The following is a 16,610-nucleotide window of genomic DNA, read 5'->3' as shown; positions in this document are numbered from 1 at the left end:
TCCCACAACAGCCCAATGATTAAAGCACTCAGCCAGACAGTGGGCAACCTTGGGTTGTTTCTTTCCTCAATCAGAGCGGGTTCAAATAATCTCTCCTCTCCCAGGAAAGTGATATGTGATATAACTACCAGGTCATAATCTTTTTTTTCTTTTTTCTTCTTTTTTTGGCGGGGGGAGGGGGGTTGTCAGTCTTTAACCCTCTTGCTGTAACTGTGCCACTGGGCAGTATAGAGTTCAAGATGCATTGGGAGAGAAAGGAAGCATGATTATGGCATTTTGGGGAATATGGAGGGGACTCCTCATTTCCAGTCCCTATTCCCTGGGCTTTTTAGGTATAGTATAACCTCATAAATCCAGATATCAAAAATCTGGAATTCTTGAAAATCCAACACTTTTTAAAAATACACCACATTGGGGAGTAGCGGTGGCCAGTCCCGGAGCAGTGGAACGGGAAGCTTGCACATGGCAGCTGCCACTGCTATCTACCACACCATGCCGCTGCTCTGCGTGCTGCCGCTACCCCCTCACCCCTGCTCCACAACTGGCTGCCTCTCCAGTTTAAAAAATCCGGAATTTTCAAGTTTCCACCAGGCACTTGGTTCCAAGCATGCCAGATTTATGAGGTTATACTGTATTTTATATGAAGTGATAAATACATGGTCAGGCTTCTGTATAATAGTCAATGTTACAAGTGTCATTTGACTAAGAATTCCACAGCTGCATTCATAAGTTTGAAATGCTGGCAAGGCACTTTCCTTTTACAATTTCAATCATTTGTTTTTAATGCAGAGGCAACATGGTCTGTCTCTGGGTGTTATATAAATGGACCTGATTGTCTTCCCATAGGAAATTCCATCAGAATTCTAGTGGTAAGAGAGAGAGAGAATGAGAAAAAAAAATCATAGCACATAATATTTTAATTAAGTTGTTTATCATGGGAAATTATGGGAAAAGTCAAATGCCTTATTTTACCAAATATATTATAAATAGATTTAATCATATTTAACTAATTAAAACCATTCAAAACCCCATACTCCATTACACTGGACCCATACTGTGCCAAATATGCAAGCATTCATGGAGAAGGCTTGTACAGTAGCTGGCTGCCCAGGATGACAGACTGAGAACCAGATCTGCAGCTGGTCAAACTTGGCTTAGCTCTGCTGAAGGCAGTGGAGTCAAGCCAATTTATACCAGCTGAGGATCTGGCCTTATGACTTTATATGGGAAAAAATAAGAAGTTGCAGGATGGGGTTTTTTTCATGAAAACATGGTAATGACAAACACAGAACACTAGCAATAAAATAGAAGGATTGATAATAAACATTTATACAATAATGCGGGGAGAAATCAGCACCAGGGCAGAATGTCTGGCAAAGTGATTCTATAATCACATCATCACATATTTCAGCCCCTCAACCATGTGGAAGCACTGTTCAACTTGTAAACAGAAAGGCAATGTAATTTAGCCGCCCTTACTATTTCAACAGTTACTGCAGTATCATTAGAGCTGCAGCTGTGACATCTTCATTGTGAGTGACATGGATTCCTTGATTTTCAGATTTTATAAACAAACCTGATTATTGACATCCTGAGTTTTTTCCCCAGGTAGGTGTATGGAGGCCAGTGTAAACAATGTGAGATGCAAGGATTTTTGGGGGGTGATATCTGGGCCATCATGGCTACAGCATCATTCTAACACTAGCCTAAACAATGGAATTTCAATTGGAATGCTGAGACCAGTCAAAGCAATTTCTGGGCAATACAGAAAACTAGTGGGGCTCAGTCCTGGGAGGTGCTGAGTGGCCTCCACTTCCATTGAGGTTAAGTGGGAGTTGAAGATGCTCAGTAGCTTGCTCAAAGATAGTTCAAAATTATACTGCCGTAGATGAGAACAGAATTTTGCCTTCTCTGCAAGAACAACTTGTGTGATAGCAGCACCTAGCAGACAGACTCTTTTTGCAAAGCACTGTACAAACCAAAGAGCCCACACAAAATGAGATGCCACGTATGAGAGTAAAACACAACAGGGGCAAAAGGGAGAGAATACAAGAGTAACTGCAGCAGAAACATTTGGCTATATCAACCACCTCCATGCACAACTTGATGTTAATTCTACAAAGACAAGGAGTTGTTTACCTCTGGTCTAGTAGTGCATCCATCACATAGTATGTGAGGCTATGTCTTAATACTAGAATATTTTTGCTGGTTTAACTAATTTATGTAAAATTGATTTAAATCTGGGTTTATATCAACATAACTAGTTCGATTTGGAATGTTTAGATAAACAAGTGCAACTTTTCTAGCATATACTGGGTCATATACCGCATCTGAGTCTCTCCATCCTATAAGATTACTTGGCTGTAAAATGAAGAAAGTTACCCTCCCATACCTCCTTAGCTATCTGCTTGCCTCTGCTCAGATTGTAACTCCAGCCACACAGGCTCAGGCTCAATTACCCAGCATTCCTCTGTAATGACAGGCAGGGAAAGAATGGGGACTGGGAAAGGCACTGGCTCTGTTTTCACTCTCAAGCCAGAGTAGCTACCTGAGTATATGCAAAGCTACTCCAAGAAAAGGAGTAAAGTAACCCCCTTAGCCCCTGTACCACCAGAACATGGAGAGGAAGAGAGGAATTGCAACTTTCTGTTACCTTTTGTTCATAAAACATAGCCATCAATGAGTTAGTGGCTACATCCACAAGCACAATCAAGAGAAACAAGGATAGTACCATATTTTCTCACATACCATGTGCCCTCCCTCCCCCAGATAAGACACCCACCTGGGGGAGGGGGGGAATGAGAACAGGAAAAAAACCCAAAACATTTTTCTAGAGTCAGGGTTGAATGCAGGCTGCATGGAGCAGGAACAGAATCTATTCATCAGTGTCTCTCATTCTGTACTTGCCAACTCTGCAACTCAAGCTTTAACCCCATCACAGCCACTGCCAAATTGGCTAGTCAGTCAAAAGCTGCTGACAATTCAGCAGCAGCTGACCTGGGGTTAAAACGTGAGCTGCAAAGTGTGCAAGAAGAGAGAGAATGACACTGAGAACTGGACTTTTACCCTTCTTCCATATAGCCAGGAAGGCAAAGGAAAGCAGCATAGCCCCCTGCAGCCACTACAGCATTTGCACACCTCCATTCCAGTGCAAGAAAAATAGCTTCCTTAAGTTAAAACACATCGCCCAATTTTGGAGAGCTAATTTTGGGGGGAAGGTGTATGTGGTATGTAAATAAATATAGTACAACACACAAGGGCTCAATCCTACCTCCATTCCCTTCACATCAAAAACTTTTACTGAAGTCAGTCAGCATCCAGGATGTGACCAGAAGGCAACAGTAAGCTCAGTGGGCCTGATTCTGCTCTCACGCTGATTTTTACACTGCTCAGGTCCATTGACTTCAGTGGAATTACTCTTGTTATGCACAAGGGAAATCACAAGCGTGGCCAGTATCTGTTGTGTTCATTTAGTTTGACAACTGCAACTTTAATTACTTATGATATACTCTGACATGTACACTATATAGCCTATCATGTAAAATCAAAGCAGTCTAACTAATGAGACACCTCAGTTGGTCACTTTGCTCCTAATCTTTGCTGAGAAATGGAACCCATTGATTCTACCACCTGATTCAAGTCCAACAGAAGCTAATTGAAGTCTTTCCATTGACTCTGGTGAGGGCTGTACAGGGCCTTCTGTGAGTCTCATCAACTTTGCAAAGCAGTCAAGTGAAATTTAGCAAGGCACTTCTATACTTCCATGGCCTTAGTCCTTTTTGTAATTAACAATCCATTATTTGTATACATATTTCCTTTACAAACATCACCTCTCTAATCATTAACTAGTTTGCCTGGTGTATAATAGACTACTAACATTTTGCCTAACACCATTTATTTTTTACATGTCTTTTGATTAATAATATTGTCCCTAATAATTATTAATTGTACTATTTAAATTAACTACTAAATAATGTAATATTTCCTGACCTTAATATATTTACTCACATACCATATCACATGCAGCTTTTTTGCCAATCAGCTTCCCCTCCACCCCAAATTGCATATCTTATTTTGATGATTTTGCTTGGCTGAAATAGAAGCAGGGTGGCCCTGAAGCAAGCAGACATCATGATTCATGGCAGCTAAGATGGTTCCTGCTTCTCTGTGGCCCTAAAAGCAGAAGGGGTGAAGTCCAGTGTTAACAGCCTGAACACTTTGAATTGGTTCAGGGCCTGTGAGCTCCTGGATACAGTCTGCAGAATCTCAATGAGGCTTGTGATGTAAAAACAACACTTCATTATTTATGGAACTTATATAAAGAACTATTTACAGTAAAGAAGTAATAGTCTTGTTACTGTCTTTGCAAGGGCCTGTTGCCTATCTCTGTCATTGTCTTGCCACACCAGAAATTTCCAGCTGCCTCACTCAGACTGCCTCTTGGAATGCCACATTTTTGGATGCACTTTTTCCAGGAGGATTTACTTTGTATCACACAGTTGGCTATGACTCTGGAAAAAATCTTTTTTTTTTTCTATAGTCTGCCTTCCAAAAACAAGGTGCATGTTTTATTTGTGGAAGTGTGGTATGAAAGAAAATACAGTATCTAGTTGTTATGAAACTGTAGCCATGTACTTAAGTCTTTGCTGATGGGACTTTTTTTTTATTCTCTGAAGTATTAATTTAGTACATCATAAAAAGCTAAGATGCTAAGAGGAAGATTCTGCTTCCATTACATCCCATTACAACCAAAAGCTGCTGCCAATTTAGCATCAGCTGTGACAGGTTTAAAGCTTAAGCTGTAAGTAGAGAGTGAGTGATGCTGAAAAGACTCTGTTCCTGCTCCGTGAGACTTGCACTTGGTCTTGACTCTAGAAAATTCTTTTTCTTCATTCTGCCTTTCCAAAATAAGGTGCATATCTTATTTGAGGACATGTGGTATGTGAGGAAAATGCAACAATTTGTGATGTTATTGGAAAATGTACATGCTTTGAGATTTTAACAGAATTCCCATGTGTTTTTAGTGCCTGCCACTCTGCTCTGTCACTTACCTTTTGAGCCTGGAAAATCATTTAGTTCTTTGTGCCTCAGTTTCCCATATAATGATTCTTACCTTTGTTAGAGATCAGCAGACCAAATCACTACGTGAATGCTAGGTATTATCACCACTCTCAGGGTTGATGTATTTGTGGTATATAATGTATTTAAAGTAGTTTAACATATAAAAATGACTTTTTATTAAAGTCACATATATTGTTGAATAATAAATGTGTGACATTGAGAATATAGATCAAATGTGACCTCACCATGAGAATCTAAGGCTATCACCTGGTGTGGGCATCATCTAGTAACCTAAGCCACATTCATAATGGTCTAATCATAGTCCCTAATACAAATACATTAATTCCTTCCTTCAAAAGCTGAAGGCATGTGTGTGGTTTTAATATACTTTCATTTCAGTACCCTAATGAAGACCTTTCTGCTAGATAACAGACATGTGACCTCAGATGAAAATAAAACAATCACCTGCAGACTATGGTCTCCCTCACTTACATAGGTCCACTGCCTATTGTTTTCACTAGTATCAATGGAAACTACACGAGGGTAGGATCCTGCAAGTGGATTAATTTCTTCATTCTACCAAAACAAGGAAATTGAACTCTATGCAGTTTATTATGCATGAGTCTTTTTTTTCATTTACATTGTCTCCTAAGCTAACTTTTTCTCTGCATATTACTATCAATTGTTTGTCCCCTTCCACTTCAGAAGTGGCTGGATTTTATTGGTAGTATATGTCTGGGTATAAGTTGTACAGCACTTCTGACTCTCTGTATAAATGCAAACTATTACTGGATAGAATGCAGTGCATTTGGTTAAGTAAAGGTTTAATCTTTGTAACAATACTTTAAACACTTTATATTTATATATAGCACTTTGTTCTGAGGTGCTTAAGTACCACACAGATGCTTTATACTCTACCATACCACTCAAAAATAAACACTATTCACCCCATTTTACAGGTTAACAAAATGAGGCAAAGTGAAAGTTTAAGGAAATTAACCAAGGTCACATACAAGCTCACTGGTCCAGGCAAAAGTAGAAACCAAGTCTTTTGACATAAAGGATCATACTTCTTCCATAAAACTTTCATTCCTTATCTATATTTTAGGATCTATGTTTTCCTTAGAAGCTAAGCACTTGAAAAGTCTCATTTTCTTCTGTTGAATACAAAACTATTTAATGAAACAAAACACAAATAATATGAAATAATCTATTTAAAAGTTTTGACTCATAAGTACATACATATTCATGGAATGACTTCATTGAGACATTAGTTTCCATGTTATTGAGAGTTTTTCTTCCTTATGGGTTTTTTATGGGTTTTAGAATATGCATAACTTTTAAGTATATTGAAAAGAATGTATATAGATACCATCCATTGTAGCAGCCATTGCTGACAGGTGTTAAACTTAGTGACATTTTGTTGGCAGTTTCCCAAAACATGTACTAATCTAATGATTTGCATTCAATATAAGTAAGATCATCACTAGCCAGCATTTGTGTGAAGTCAGAAAATATCCAAACACTAAAGCCAGTTATATTACTAAAGTCCCAGCAGGAAAATTAATATATTTAGAAACTAGGTAGTAGATAACATAAGTACCACAATACTAGATAAAAGCATATGAGAAATTAAGGCATAAAACCAAGAACTTTTTAAGATGGAGATTATCTTTTTATGTTTTTGTCTGATGCTTAGCAATAATGGGGCCAAATGTAAGGTGAGGTCTCTGGGTGCTAGCAAATAGTAATGTGAATGGGCTCATTAAAAAATACATAGGTGTTTGGGCATCGACTGTGATGGAAGCTACAGTTAATCCTGAACTCAGTTAAGTTATACAGGGTGTGTTTATACTGATTTGGTATCTTTTGTATTCAGCTTTCATTATGTGAATACAACAGCCACTTTTACATTACTGGTGCATAACTGCACAAATTCAGCTAGGCAATAGTTTACTAAATGCTATTACAAGCTCTCTGTGAGAGAGAATGTGAATTGTTTTAGGCGGGGGGAGGTAGCTTGTTTATTTGTATAATGCCAGATGTACTATGGCCTGTAGTCACTGACAAAATACAAATAATAATGACTTGTACTCTGGGGAAAAGAAAAGTATTTTGAAATATAATATTTGGAAACTTATCACTTCTTAGTATGATGTTGTTATTACTTTAGAAAACAACACATTCCAAATAGTTTATATCTAAATATATCAGCATTTGCTATTGTGGCAAATATTTTTCTGCATAAAGTGACAATTGCAGAATGTGCTTAATGAGTACATTTTAATACTATACACTATGAAACTTTTCCAAAGCTACATATACTGAGGCATAGTGTGGCCCTTTGTAATGCTTGTATACTTGTAGAAAAATTGTAATATCTTGAAGAAGCCCTCTTACCTGTGCTGACTAAATGCTAGGAAAAAAGTAATAGAAAATAATTTAATAATGTTAAGAATCTGATGTAAACTAATAAAAGGAGAGAGACTCTTACATTGTTAAACGTCTATTCTCTAAATAGGTCTCACTGTTATATGCTTTCCCTTCTTTATATGTGAGATCTGATTGCATTGCAGATATGTCAAGAACAGTACCCTTAACTGGGCAAGTTTTTCTGATCTTAGCATAATATCATTTGCTAAATATGTTATAATACCATCTTTCTTGTGGGCTTTGATTCCCCCATTTAAGACTTGTATAAATGAACCAATGTGTTTATTCATACCTGTGCCCACACATGCACATTACAAAACAGTTATAGGAAATGCCTGCCTCTCTCTTTAAATTTCTGGATTGTTGCTGGTTTATGTCAGACTCATGGCCCACCACTGCTCTGAGTTGTTCCAGGTGTAAACCCAGGAGTAGACTCAGTTGAACTCAGTGGTTTTACTCAGATGTGTAAACAGTACAAATGAAATGAAAATGAAGCTGCGGCAAGGAATGGGGTCTTGTTTTTATTTTGCATGTTTCTGGTAGATGAGAGTGATGAAGACTCTCAATCAAAAACCAGTTCAGTCAGGGGAATTAACACCTTTTCAGAAAACTCCAGGAGCTTCATGAATTAAGGAAACAACTGTCCATGAGCTCTTCCTCTCTTTAAAAACAGTACAAAAATGTTAGTGTCAAAGGTTCAGAAAGAAAGAGCAGAGTCTATATGACTTTCTCACCTATGGGGAGAAAACATATAGTTCAATAAAAGCCAGTAGACAAAAAAAGAGATTTATTAACCAATGTGCAACCAGGTGCAACTCGATTGCTGTTACCAGAATTGTACCTGTTTGCATCAAAAATGAAATTACGGAAACTCTCCGTTGAACCAATATCACAGAAGCATTGCCTGGCCCCAAATCACTTCCCCTTCACAGATACCATTCCTATTGATTCAATACAGCACCTGCCAGGTCATCAGCATGCAGGTATGATTCTCGTGATTAATCCCTTTGTTTCAATTAGCTGCATATTGTTTTCCTTGGAAACCTGGCTCTATTTCAGTTTTTAGCAAAATGAGAGAGACACCATCAACTTCTGTAAAGATATTTTATATTTCCAAATGCAGACTTTCACCCACTCTGCTGTATTAGCCATTACTGATTAGATGTGTAAGAAAGACTCCCCACTATAAATTATATTGAATGTATTTTTACCCTGTATCACAACCCATTATTATCTCCGAGGTACTATCACTAATATACAAAATAACAATAATCTGATCCTTGGTTAGTTTTAAGAAAGATATTAGTAAAATTACTTGTATTCATTGAGATACTGAATTAGAAACAGTGAAATGTAATCAAAGCATCTAATCTGATACATACATCTTTCTCTGAATTTCTCCTAGGGTCTGATCCTGTTATAATAATCAGTTAGGAATCAAAGCTCCTCGGTAATACAGGCCAAAATTTTCAAGAACAGCCTTACATTCTTAATATCTAACATGGAACAGAAATGTAAACCACATATTTTCGAATTTTGAGCACCCATAGCTCCCTCTGACTTCATTTGGAGATGCCTGCACTGAATGTTAAAAAGAAAAAAAGGTCAGGCCAAACTCAGCCAAATTCAAAGTCTACTTCTGAAAATATTTAAAATACTGTCCCATAGTTTTCTACATGTTACAGACATACTAACAGATGTGCACAAAGGGAAAAAATTACTGAAAAACAGGTGAATATTGGATGTAGTGTCTTTCAATCTTCTCTCATCCTAGATAAAATAGCACAAATTTAATTCCATGCCAACTCTCCTTTGTTAAGTTCAGAAAGTTTAGCTCACTGTTATAAAAGCCATTTTGTGTGATTTCCGATACATTAATCCTCTGAAAATATTTATTACAGTGTTTGAGTAAGAGATATATATTAACTCCCAGATATACAAATGCAAAAATAAATAAGTATAATGTCCATATACATCCGCATAGGCATTTTATTTGTTAACTACATGAGCTTAGCTCAAGTGTTTTTTCAGCAGAATCTAAAAATGCATATGTCCTTGTATGATATCATTTATTATAAAGGAGGAAGCATAATCCAGTGGGTAGAGCAAAGAACTGTGATTTAAGACTCAAAAATTATATTTTCACTTCTCCCATCAGACTGTCTTAAATGTTGAACATAGTTTCCCTGTGCCTCAGTTTCCACAGCTCTCAAATAAAATGAATAGCATTTATCTGTCTGATATTTGTATTGTGATAGTAATTATGATTGTGAAGTGTTTTTAGATCTGTGGTCGAAAGGTGTTCTTCAGTGACAAAATGTGCTGTGTTTAGTTTATTTTTAAAAGAAAATGTATGAATATAGTATATTGTCCTAACTGAATTTTTTTCCCACTATCCAGAGGTGTTTGTTACATTACCATTCTCAGTACCAATAGGACTGTATCCTATTAATAGGACTGTATCTTACATAAGCAATGTTATGGCTTTTTTTTTTAGCTGTTCAGCTTCACTTTGATAATTTTCAATCTGTCACAAAAAGAGGCATTGATAAAAAATTGATTAGGCCAAAGGGATTTTTATTCTGTACAGCCCAAATAGTCAAACTCTAAATATGTTCACCCTGCAGACTGTTCCGTTTAGAAATTCTTCATCAGTGTGACCTGTCTTTTCTTCCCAACACTGAAAACAGATGCTCTGTCTGTATGTTGGGCATGTTCCCCTTTGGAGCAGCAGCAAGACTAGTTCAGCTGAAGAGAAAAGGTAGGTAAAAGGGAATTCTGGGGCCCAAACTGAACCCTAATTTCTCTTTCTTTCTTGACAACTGTGGCCCAATCCTATTTCCAATGTGACTGCTGATTCTTTGCAAGAGTTATATGCCACTCCTAATGCCCAGGACAGTGTGTGTGAAGTTCAGTAATTCAGAGCAAGGGAACTCTTCCTTTCAGCTGTCTCTGCAAGAGGCTATCTTGGTTCCCAGGTTTCCCCTGTTTGCCCCCCCCCCCCCCAAAAAAAAAAAAAGGTGGGGGAGGCAGGCTCCTTTCAGAACCGGTTCTGTGACTTTAGTGGGTTTTGCCTGGGTTGTAAATGCGGCATCAACTCCAGCAACACGTCCGATCCAGCCTGGCCAGTCTAAAATACCAGTGCTTCACAGGGCTGGTAAATTTGGATTTACATAGGAGTCGTTTTCCCTCCAGCTCTTGGCAAGGCGACTCAGAAAGTGACCCCGCAGGAGATCCAGGAGTCCTGGGGCTGTGGCTGCGGGCTCCGAACGTTGAGACACTGGCCATTGTGACGTCTGCACCCGGCTCTTTTGTTCTTCAGTAACGAGCTGCGCGCCTCCTCCCTAAACCTGCATGGTCCTTTCTGATCGCTTCCCCCGCTGCTTAAGAAAAGTGTGCGTGTGTGTGGGACCCCACAATCCCAAGTGCTGGATTCACTACATACGCTTTGCACAGAGAGGATACACATTCGGGGGAAGAGGGGAGATCACTGGGGATGGTCCCTTCCCATCCTTGAAGTCTGTAGTGTTCTTCTACTGCCCAACTACCAACACACGTCTTGTGCTTCAAGGCTAGGGTCTCAATCCCTCTCCTTTCCAGAGTGGTAAGATAACTGGGCGACGGAGGTGTATTTTTTAAGACATCACGAGCAAGATTGTGTAGGCAGTCGCTGATCTTTTCTTCTTTGATTCCCCTGAACACTTGCTTTGTCTCTCATGGATAGTTTGAAACTTTCTGAACTGCGCTCGGCAGTAGTTTCCTTTTTCTAGTGGCATCCTGTTCTCGAAAGCGATCTCGTTAGTTTAGGAATATCCTTTTAGCTTTGCAATGCGGACTCCCTGGTGAGGGGTCCCGCCTCTCCTACCTCTCTTTGCTACATATTAGTGCGATTTCTATCATTTCAGATGGCCAAGCAAATGCCAGGCTATAACTTATGCTCAAATGGGTCTCGTCGTACTAAGAATTGAATCGAGAGTCCGGGGCAGCCGCCACAAAGTAAGAATGAAAGGAATGGAAACAACAATCTGAACTATTTTCAAAGTCATTTAGAGACCTGTTTGTATTTTTAATGCAATATAGGGAATGAGAGAAAACCACTTTGAACAGGTTTGAATGGGCGGGATAATAGCTTAATTAAATCACCGTTGGACCGTAGAAAATAAATGCCTCCTGTCCTTGTCTTTTAAAGAAGGAAAGGGGGATTGCTACCCTCCTTGGCGAGCACATATATCCAAATGTAAGCGTTACATTTAAACTCCCCTCTCGTCCACACACTAATAATAACCAGAAGGGATTATGGGGGGTATTATTTATTATTTCAGTTGATTTACTAAGGGCAGCGAATATAATCCCACGTGGGATACAAGGGTGAGTTTGGGACAGACCCCAAGGCTGGAGGTGAACCCGAGATGGCCGAGGGGTGGCTGAAACATTCAAGATGATGAGACCGTCAAAAGGATGGCAACTTTTTAAAGCGGTTCGTAACTTGGAAGCGAAAAAAACTCCGAACGCCTCGCTTGTTTGGCAAGATCTTTTCTTTCGTCAGCGGTAATTGGAGTGATCAACCTTGGTCATCGTTAGAAAAATCAGAGCAAAGTGGGGGAGGGGTCAGGATCAGTTCAACGGTGACCACCTGAGCTGCACAAAGCAGACGCGTCCTAGGTTGAACTGCCAAGGGCTACAACTCCAAGTGTCCTTAGCTAAGCAGCACTTGTTCCTCACCTCGTCACTACGTGGGCAAAGCCTGAGAAGCGGATCTCCTGGGAGTCATCAAATACATTCAAACACAAAGGAGAGAAGGGGTCACTCCCAAGTTTGGAGTCTTGCAAAATGCTGGGAGCGCCTCCTAATCCGTCCCTAAACAAGCAAAGCCCTTTGAAGCTAGTCGTCTAGTTGCTGCTTTAAGGGTTTGGGTTTTTTTAATGGAAAAACCCTTTCCGCAGATAGACTGTCATTTGGGCAGATGACAAGGCGGCAAAACATGATGGGGGGGGGGCGGTTTTTTGCCAGGGGCAAAAGGTTAACAGATAATTCTGCGGGTGGCAGACAGGTAGGTGGATGCTGAAAACATCTTCCACCGGCGTGTCCTACTTTAGCGATCCTAATTAAAAGAGGGTTAAAGGATGCACAATCAAAAGAGCCACCGCTGCCTGCTGCCTTGGCAATGGGTGTGGGGGACGCCGACAGGCACCAAGGGTGCAGACAGAAGTGCAGATCCCAGCTGTAACTCGCAACGATTTGCTCCCAGCTTGTCCCGCTGGGCGCCTCTGTCTAAATAAATAAATAAAATACAGCTCGCCCTTTGATGTGAACTTATCTCTTTTTGTTTGTTTGTTTGTTTGTTTGTTTGTTTTAACCGGGTTTCTTTCTTCTGATATGTGTGCTCGGATACGTACCGTGGGGCCGTGGCCCACTTTCAACCCCGCAGGTTGCGCCCTGTATTGTGTGCATTTCTGAAAGGCGAGGAGGTGGGGGAGTCTTGCATGTAGCCTGGGAGTGTGAACTGAATGAGTCTGAAGTAGGGGGGGTCAGGGAACACACGGAACATCCTCTCCTCTTTTTACATCTCCCCCCAACCAAGAGGAGCTGTGACTTTGTAAGGTACAGACTGGCTCTGTCTAACTTTGAAGCAGTAGGGCATCCAGATTTGTTTTGTTTTGTGTTGTTTTTTTTTCCCCTGATGCTGCTTTCCAGGGCCGCTGGTTGAAAAGGAAGCTTTACTGCCACCTATAAATGGCACTAGATCCAAGGCAACCCCCCCCCCCCTCCCCCGCGCAAGGAAGCAGCAAAGTTAGAAGCAAGTTCCCCTGCTCGTTTGTGTGCGCTCGTCCTTAAACCATCTGTGCTTCAAGTCTGCTCAAGCAAATACAAGACCCAAACACAAAGACAAGGCTTGGCTTCTCCTGAACTTGGGTGGCAAAGTAAAGGAATAAATGCACACACTCACCGTGCTCTCTGGATTTCCAAGTGAAACTCCTGCTCTCCCTCTTCTTTGTGTTTAAATGGCTAGAAAGGTTACATCCCGGGCGCACTGCCTCATGCCCTGGATAACCCTGACTCTGCTCGTGTAATGCTACCCTGCCCCGGGAGTGCACGATCAGAGCTCAAGTATTGTTGGAGAAAAGTGCCTTTCCCTGCTGGAAGCAAATCCCCACTTTTCACCCCCCACGCCGGGTCCCTAGCGGGCTTTGCATCCCTCAGCCTTCTCCAGCCATGTTCCCAAGAGCCACATTCCCTGTCTCACATCGCATTTTCCCCTTCCCTGAGTCAACTGGGCAATTTCTTAAATGCATCGTGTGGGGCTTGACTTCACTTCTGGGGTCACACTGGTTGGAGGATGCCTTGGAAAGCATGCAGGCAGGGGCCGGACGTGTGGCCATACCCCCCGCCCCCCCGGGCACTGAGCGGGCTGAGGCAGCGCGGAGCCTGGAGAGCACGCTGTGCGATCTGCCTCCTTCTTCCCAGCTGTGCTCCCGGAGCCCGGGCTCCTGGGCAAGCTGCATCCCTACCTGTCGGTCTGCACAAGCTGTCTGACAGCCACTTCTTTAGACACGCGGTTATCATCAAGCCTTTCCCAAATTCCTATACATCGATCCCCCTCTCCAGACTTGTATCATTGTCTAGGGGTCGAAAAGCAGAGCTGTGAGGAGGGGGATATAACCTGCCTTATCTTTCTGTTGCTAATTCCCAGCCGGCTCGGACTCAGGGGAAAAGGCAATCGCTTAGCAAAACCCTCCTCCTCCTCCCTCCTTCACCACTCCTTCTTTCCTTTTTCTCCAGCACATTTCCCCCTTGACATTTGCCTATGGTTCATTCTTCCTCTTAGGGAGGGAGAAACCGCGCAAACTACAACTAAAAAGAAAGAAAGAAAAAAAAAACCTAGGGAAGAGGTGGAGAGGAAGCGGGGAGATAAAGGAAGAGAAAGGGAGGGAAGGATTAAAAAAAAGGTAAAAAGTGTCTGTGCCTGATTTCAGTGACCATCTGTGCAAAAGGTGATCATGGCTGGGTACTCACATGGCTGGATGGCAGAGCAGCTCGGAGCAATTAAGAAGTCTCTCGGCTGGAGATCTTCTCCCCCTCTTTGCTTGTAGCTGGCTCTCTGGCTAGCGCACACACACGCACACACACACACACGCACGCACCTTTCGATCAGATGCTGCAGGACCGGTCACTTTGCAAAGGGAACAAGCACGGGAGGGTTTGCATTCCTCCAGCTCCCTGTGTGTAGCCTATAAATAGCGAACTTTTTGATGGAATCAGCTAACAAATGAGAGAAGAAGGCGTAATTTTGCGCAGGGAGCCCCCCTTTCTCTTTGCAAGATTAAAACCCCTCGGGCAGCAGCCAGGGCTAAAGTTGGGAGCGGGTGGAAAGGAACTGGACTTTATTATGATTGTGTGTTGGGGAGGGGGCTTTTTGTTTGTTGTTGTTTGGGTCTCCCCCCCACCCCCATCATCTATGTTACAGCCCTCCCAAGGGTGGGAGACGTTGACCTGGATTAGCACTGACTTTCCCCTCCGCAGCGTGGAGGAGGGGGGAGCTGAGGCGGGCAGGGCACAGCCTGGAGGGGGCAGCGGATCAGCACTTGGGGGGTCAGGGTCGGGCGATCTGTCTGTCGGGCACTGGCTGGGAAGAAAGGAGGCGATTTGCCCGGGACTGGCCAGGCACTGATGCCCTCCGTTCCCGCAGCAAAGTCAAGCCCCTTTCGGTTTGATCACCACCCCCGCCTCCTCCAATGCGGGCTGAGTGGGAGAGAGCTTGGCTCTGCCTCTGACCCGGGCCGGGGGCTGGCACGGACCCGGGCAGCTCTGGGCACTCACTCAGCTCCGCTCCGAGCCCGCCTGCCTGCCCCTCCCCCCCCCAAATAAATAAATAAAAGAAATTGGGAGCTGCTATGGCAGGGAAATCAGCGGTGGGGAAAAGTTTGCACCGGGACTGGAAGCCACAGCGGGGACCCCCTCTCCCACCTTACCCTCCGGGGCGGGCACTGGACCGAGCCTGGGGGGCACTGTCAGAGGGGCGTTCGCTGCACTGGGTCCTGAAGATCCACCCCCGCATTTTGAATAGGGATCAACGTGTCCCCTCCACTCACACAGAACAGGGAGAAGAGCTGCCCGGCCCAGCCCCTTGCCCTGTGCTACCCCACGGAGGGAGGGGGGTTGTGCCTCCCCCGGCACCAGCAGGTCTGGAGGTGGGAGCAAAGCCGGGGCTGGCAGGCAAACGCCCCCCCCGGCGGGGCCAGGGTCGGGCTCCGTCTCCCCGCTCTGGTCCCTGGGGCGGGGGGGGGGGGGGTTGGTGGCTCATCCCTCCTGGTGACAGGTACCCGTCCCTGGGGGACACTGATCTGCAGGGAGCTTGAGGCTGGGTCAGTGGCAGCCGAGGGGCTGCGGCTGCTCCCAAGGATCCTAGCCGGGCAGCGATGAAGAGGTTTTTCTCCCCTGACAGGTAGCTGTCAGGGCTGGTTGGGGAGGAACTGCTGACCTGTCTAAAGACATCTCTCGGCGCGTCTCCCGGGGGCGGAGGACAGCTGGGGCCCGCTCGCGCTCGGCCGGCCCGGCTGCGGCACCAAGCACGCGCTTCTGGGGCACGGCGGCCCCAGCCGGGGGGGGGGTAGCTCCGAAGGACACTCCCCTGGGGGGCAGGGGTAGGGCAGCCCAGCTCTCTCTGAAGCACGGCTCACACGCTGCACAGCACAAAAGGAAGGGCCGCGCGCGTGTGTGTGTTTGTGTGAGACACATCCGTCTGTGTATGAGAGATCCGCGTGTGTTGTGTGAGTGAGATCTGGGTGTGTGTCGGTGAGAGCGCGGTTTGTGTATGAGATCTTGGGGGGGAGATCAGTGTGAGAGAGGGATCTGTGTGTGGGGGGGGTGTGCGCGCGACAGAGACGTGTGCGTGTGTGAGACCTGTTTGTGTATGAGATCCGTGTGTGTGTGTGTGTGTGAGAGAGAGAGAGAGAGAGAGAGAGGTGTAAAAGGTAAATGTGTCCATGACAGATCTGTGTGAGAGAGGTGTGTTTGCGTGTGGGGGAGAGATGTGTGTGTGAATGAGGTGTGTGTGCATGTGAGATCTGTGTGTGTGTGTGTGTGTGTGTGTCCATGAGAGATGTGTGCGTGACAAA

General features: G+C 43.5%; 1 protein-coding gene across 2 annotated transcripts in view; it reads right to left on the bottom strand.

The window, feature by feature from the left end:
- Nucleotides 1-15,352, bottom strand: part of ESRRG (estrogen related receptor gamma) — a 518,556-nt gene extending 503,204 nt beyond the window's left edge. The window contains exon 1 of one of the 2 annotated variants that reach the window (XM_059717755.1): nt 14,509-15,352. In XM_059717755.1, coding sequence (XP_059573738.1) covers nt 14,509-14,510 — 2 coding nt within the window. In that variant the 5' untranslated portion in view covers nt 14,511-15,352. The other variant, XM_059717759.1, reaches the window with a different exon arrangement.
- Between the last annotated feature and the right edge of the window lie 1,258 nt (nt 15,353-16,610).

The sequence above is a fragment of the Alligator mississippiensis genome, chromosome 1, assembly GCF_030867095.1.
Source record: "Alligator mississippiensis isolate rAllMis1 chromosome 1, rAllMis1, whole genome shotgun sequence".
In the NCBI taxonomy this organism is placed as follows: Eukaryota; Metazoa; Chordata; order Crocodylia; family Alligatoridae; genus Alligator; species Alligator mississippiensis.
This window is presented reverse-complemented; position numbering and strand designations above follow the sequence as displayed.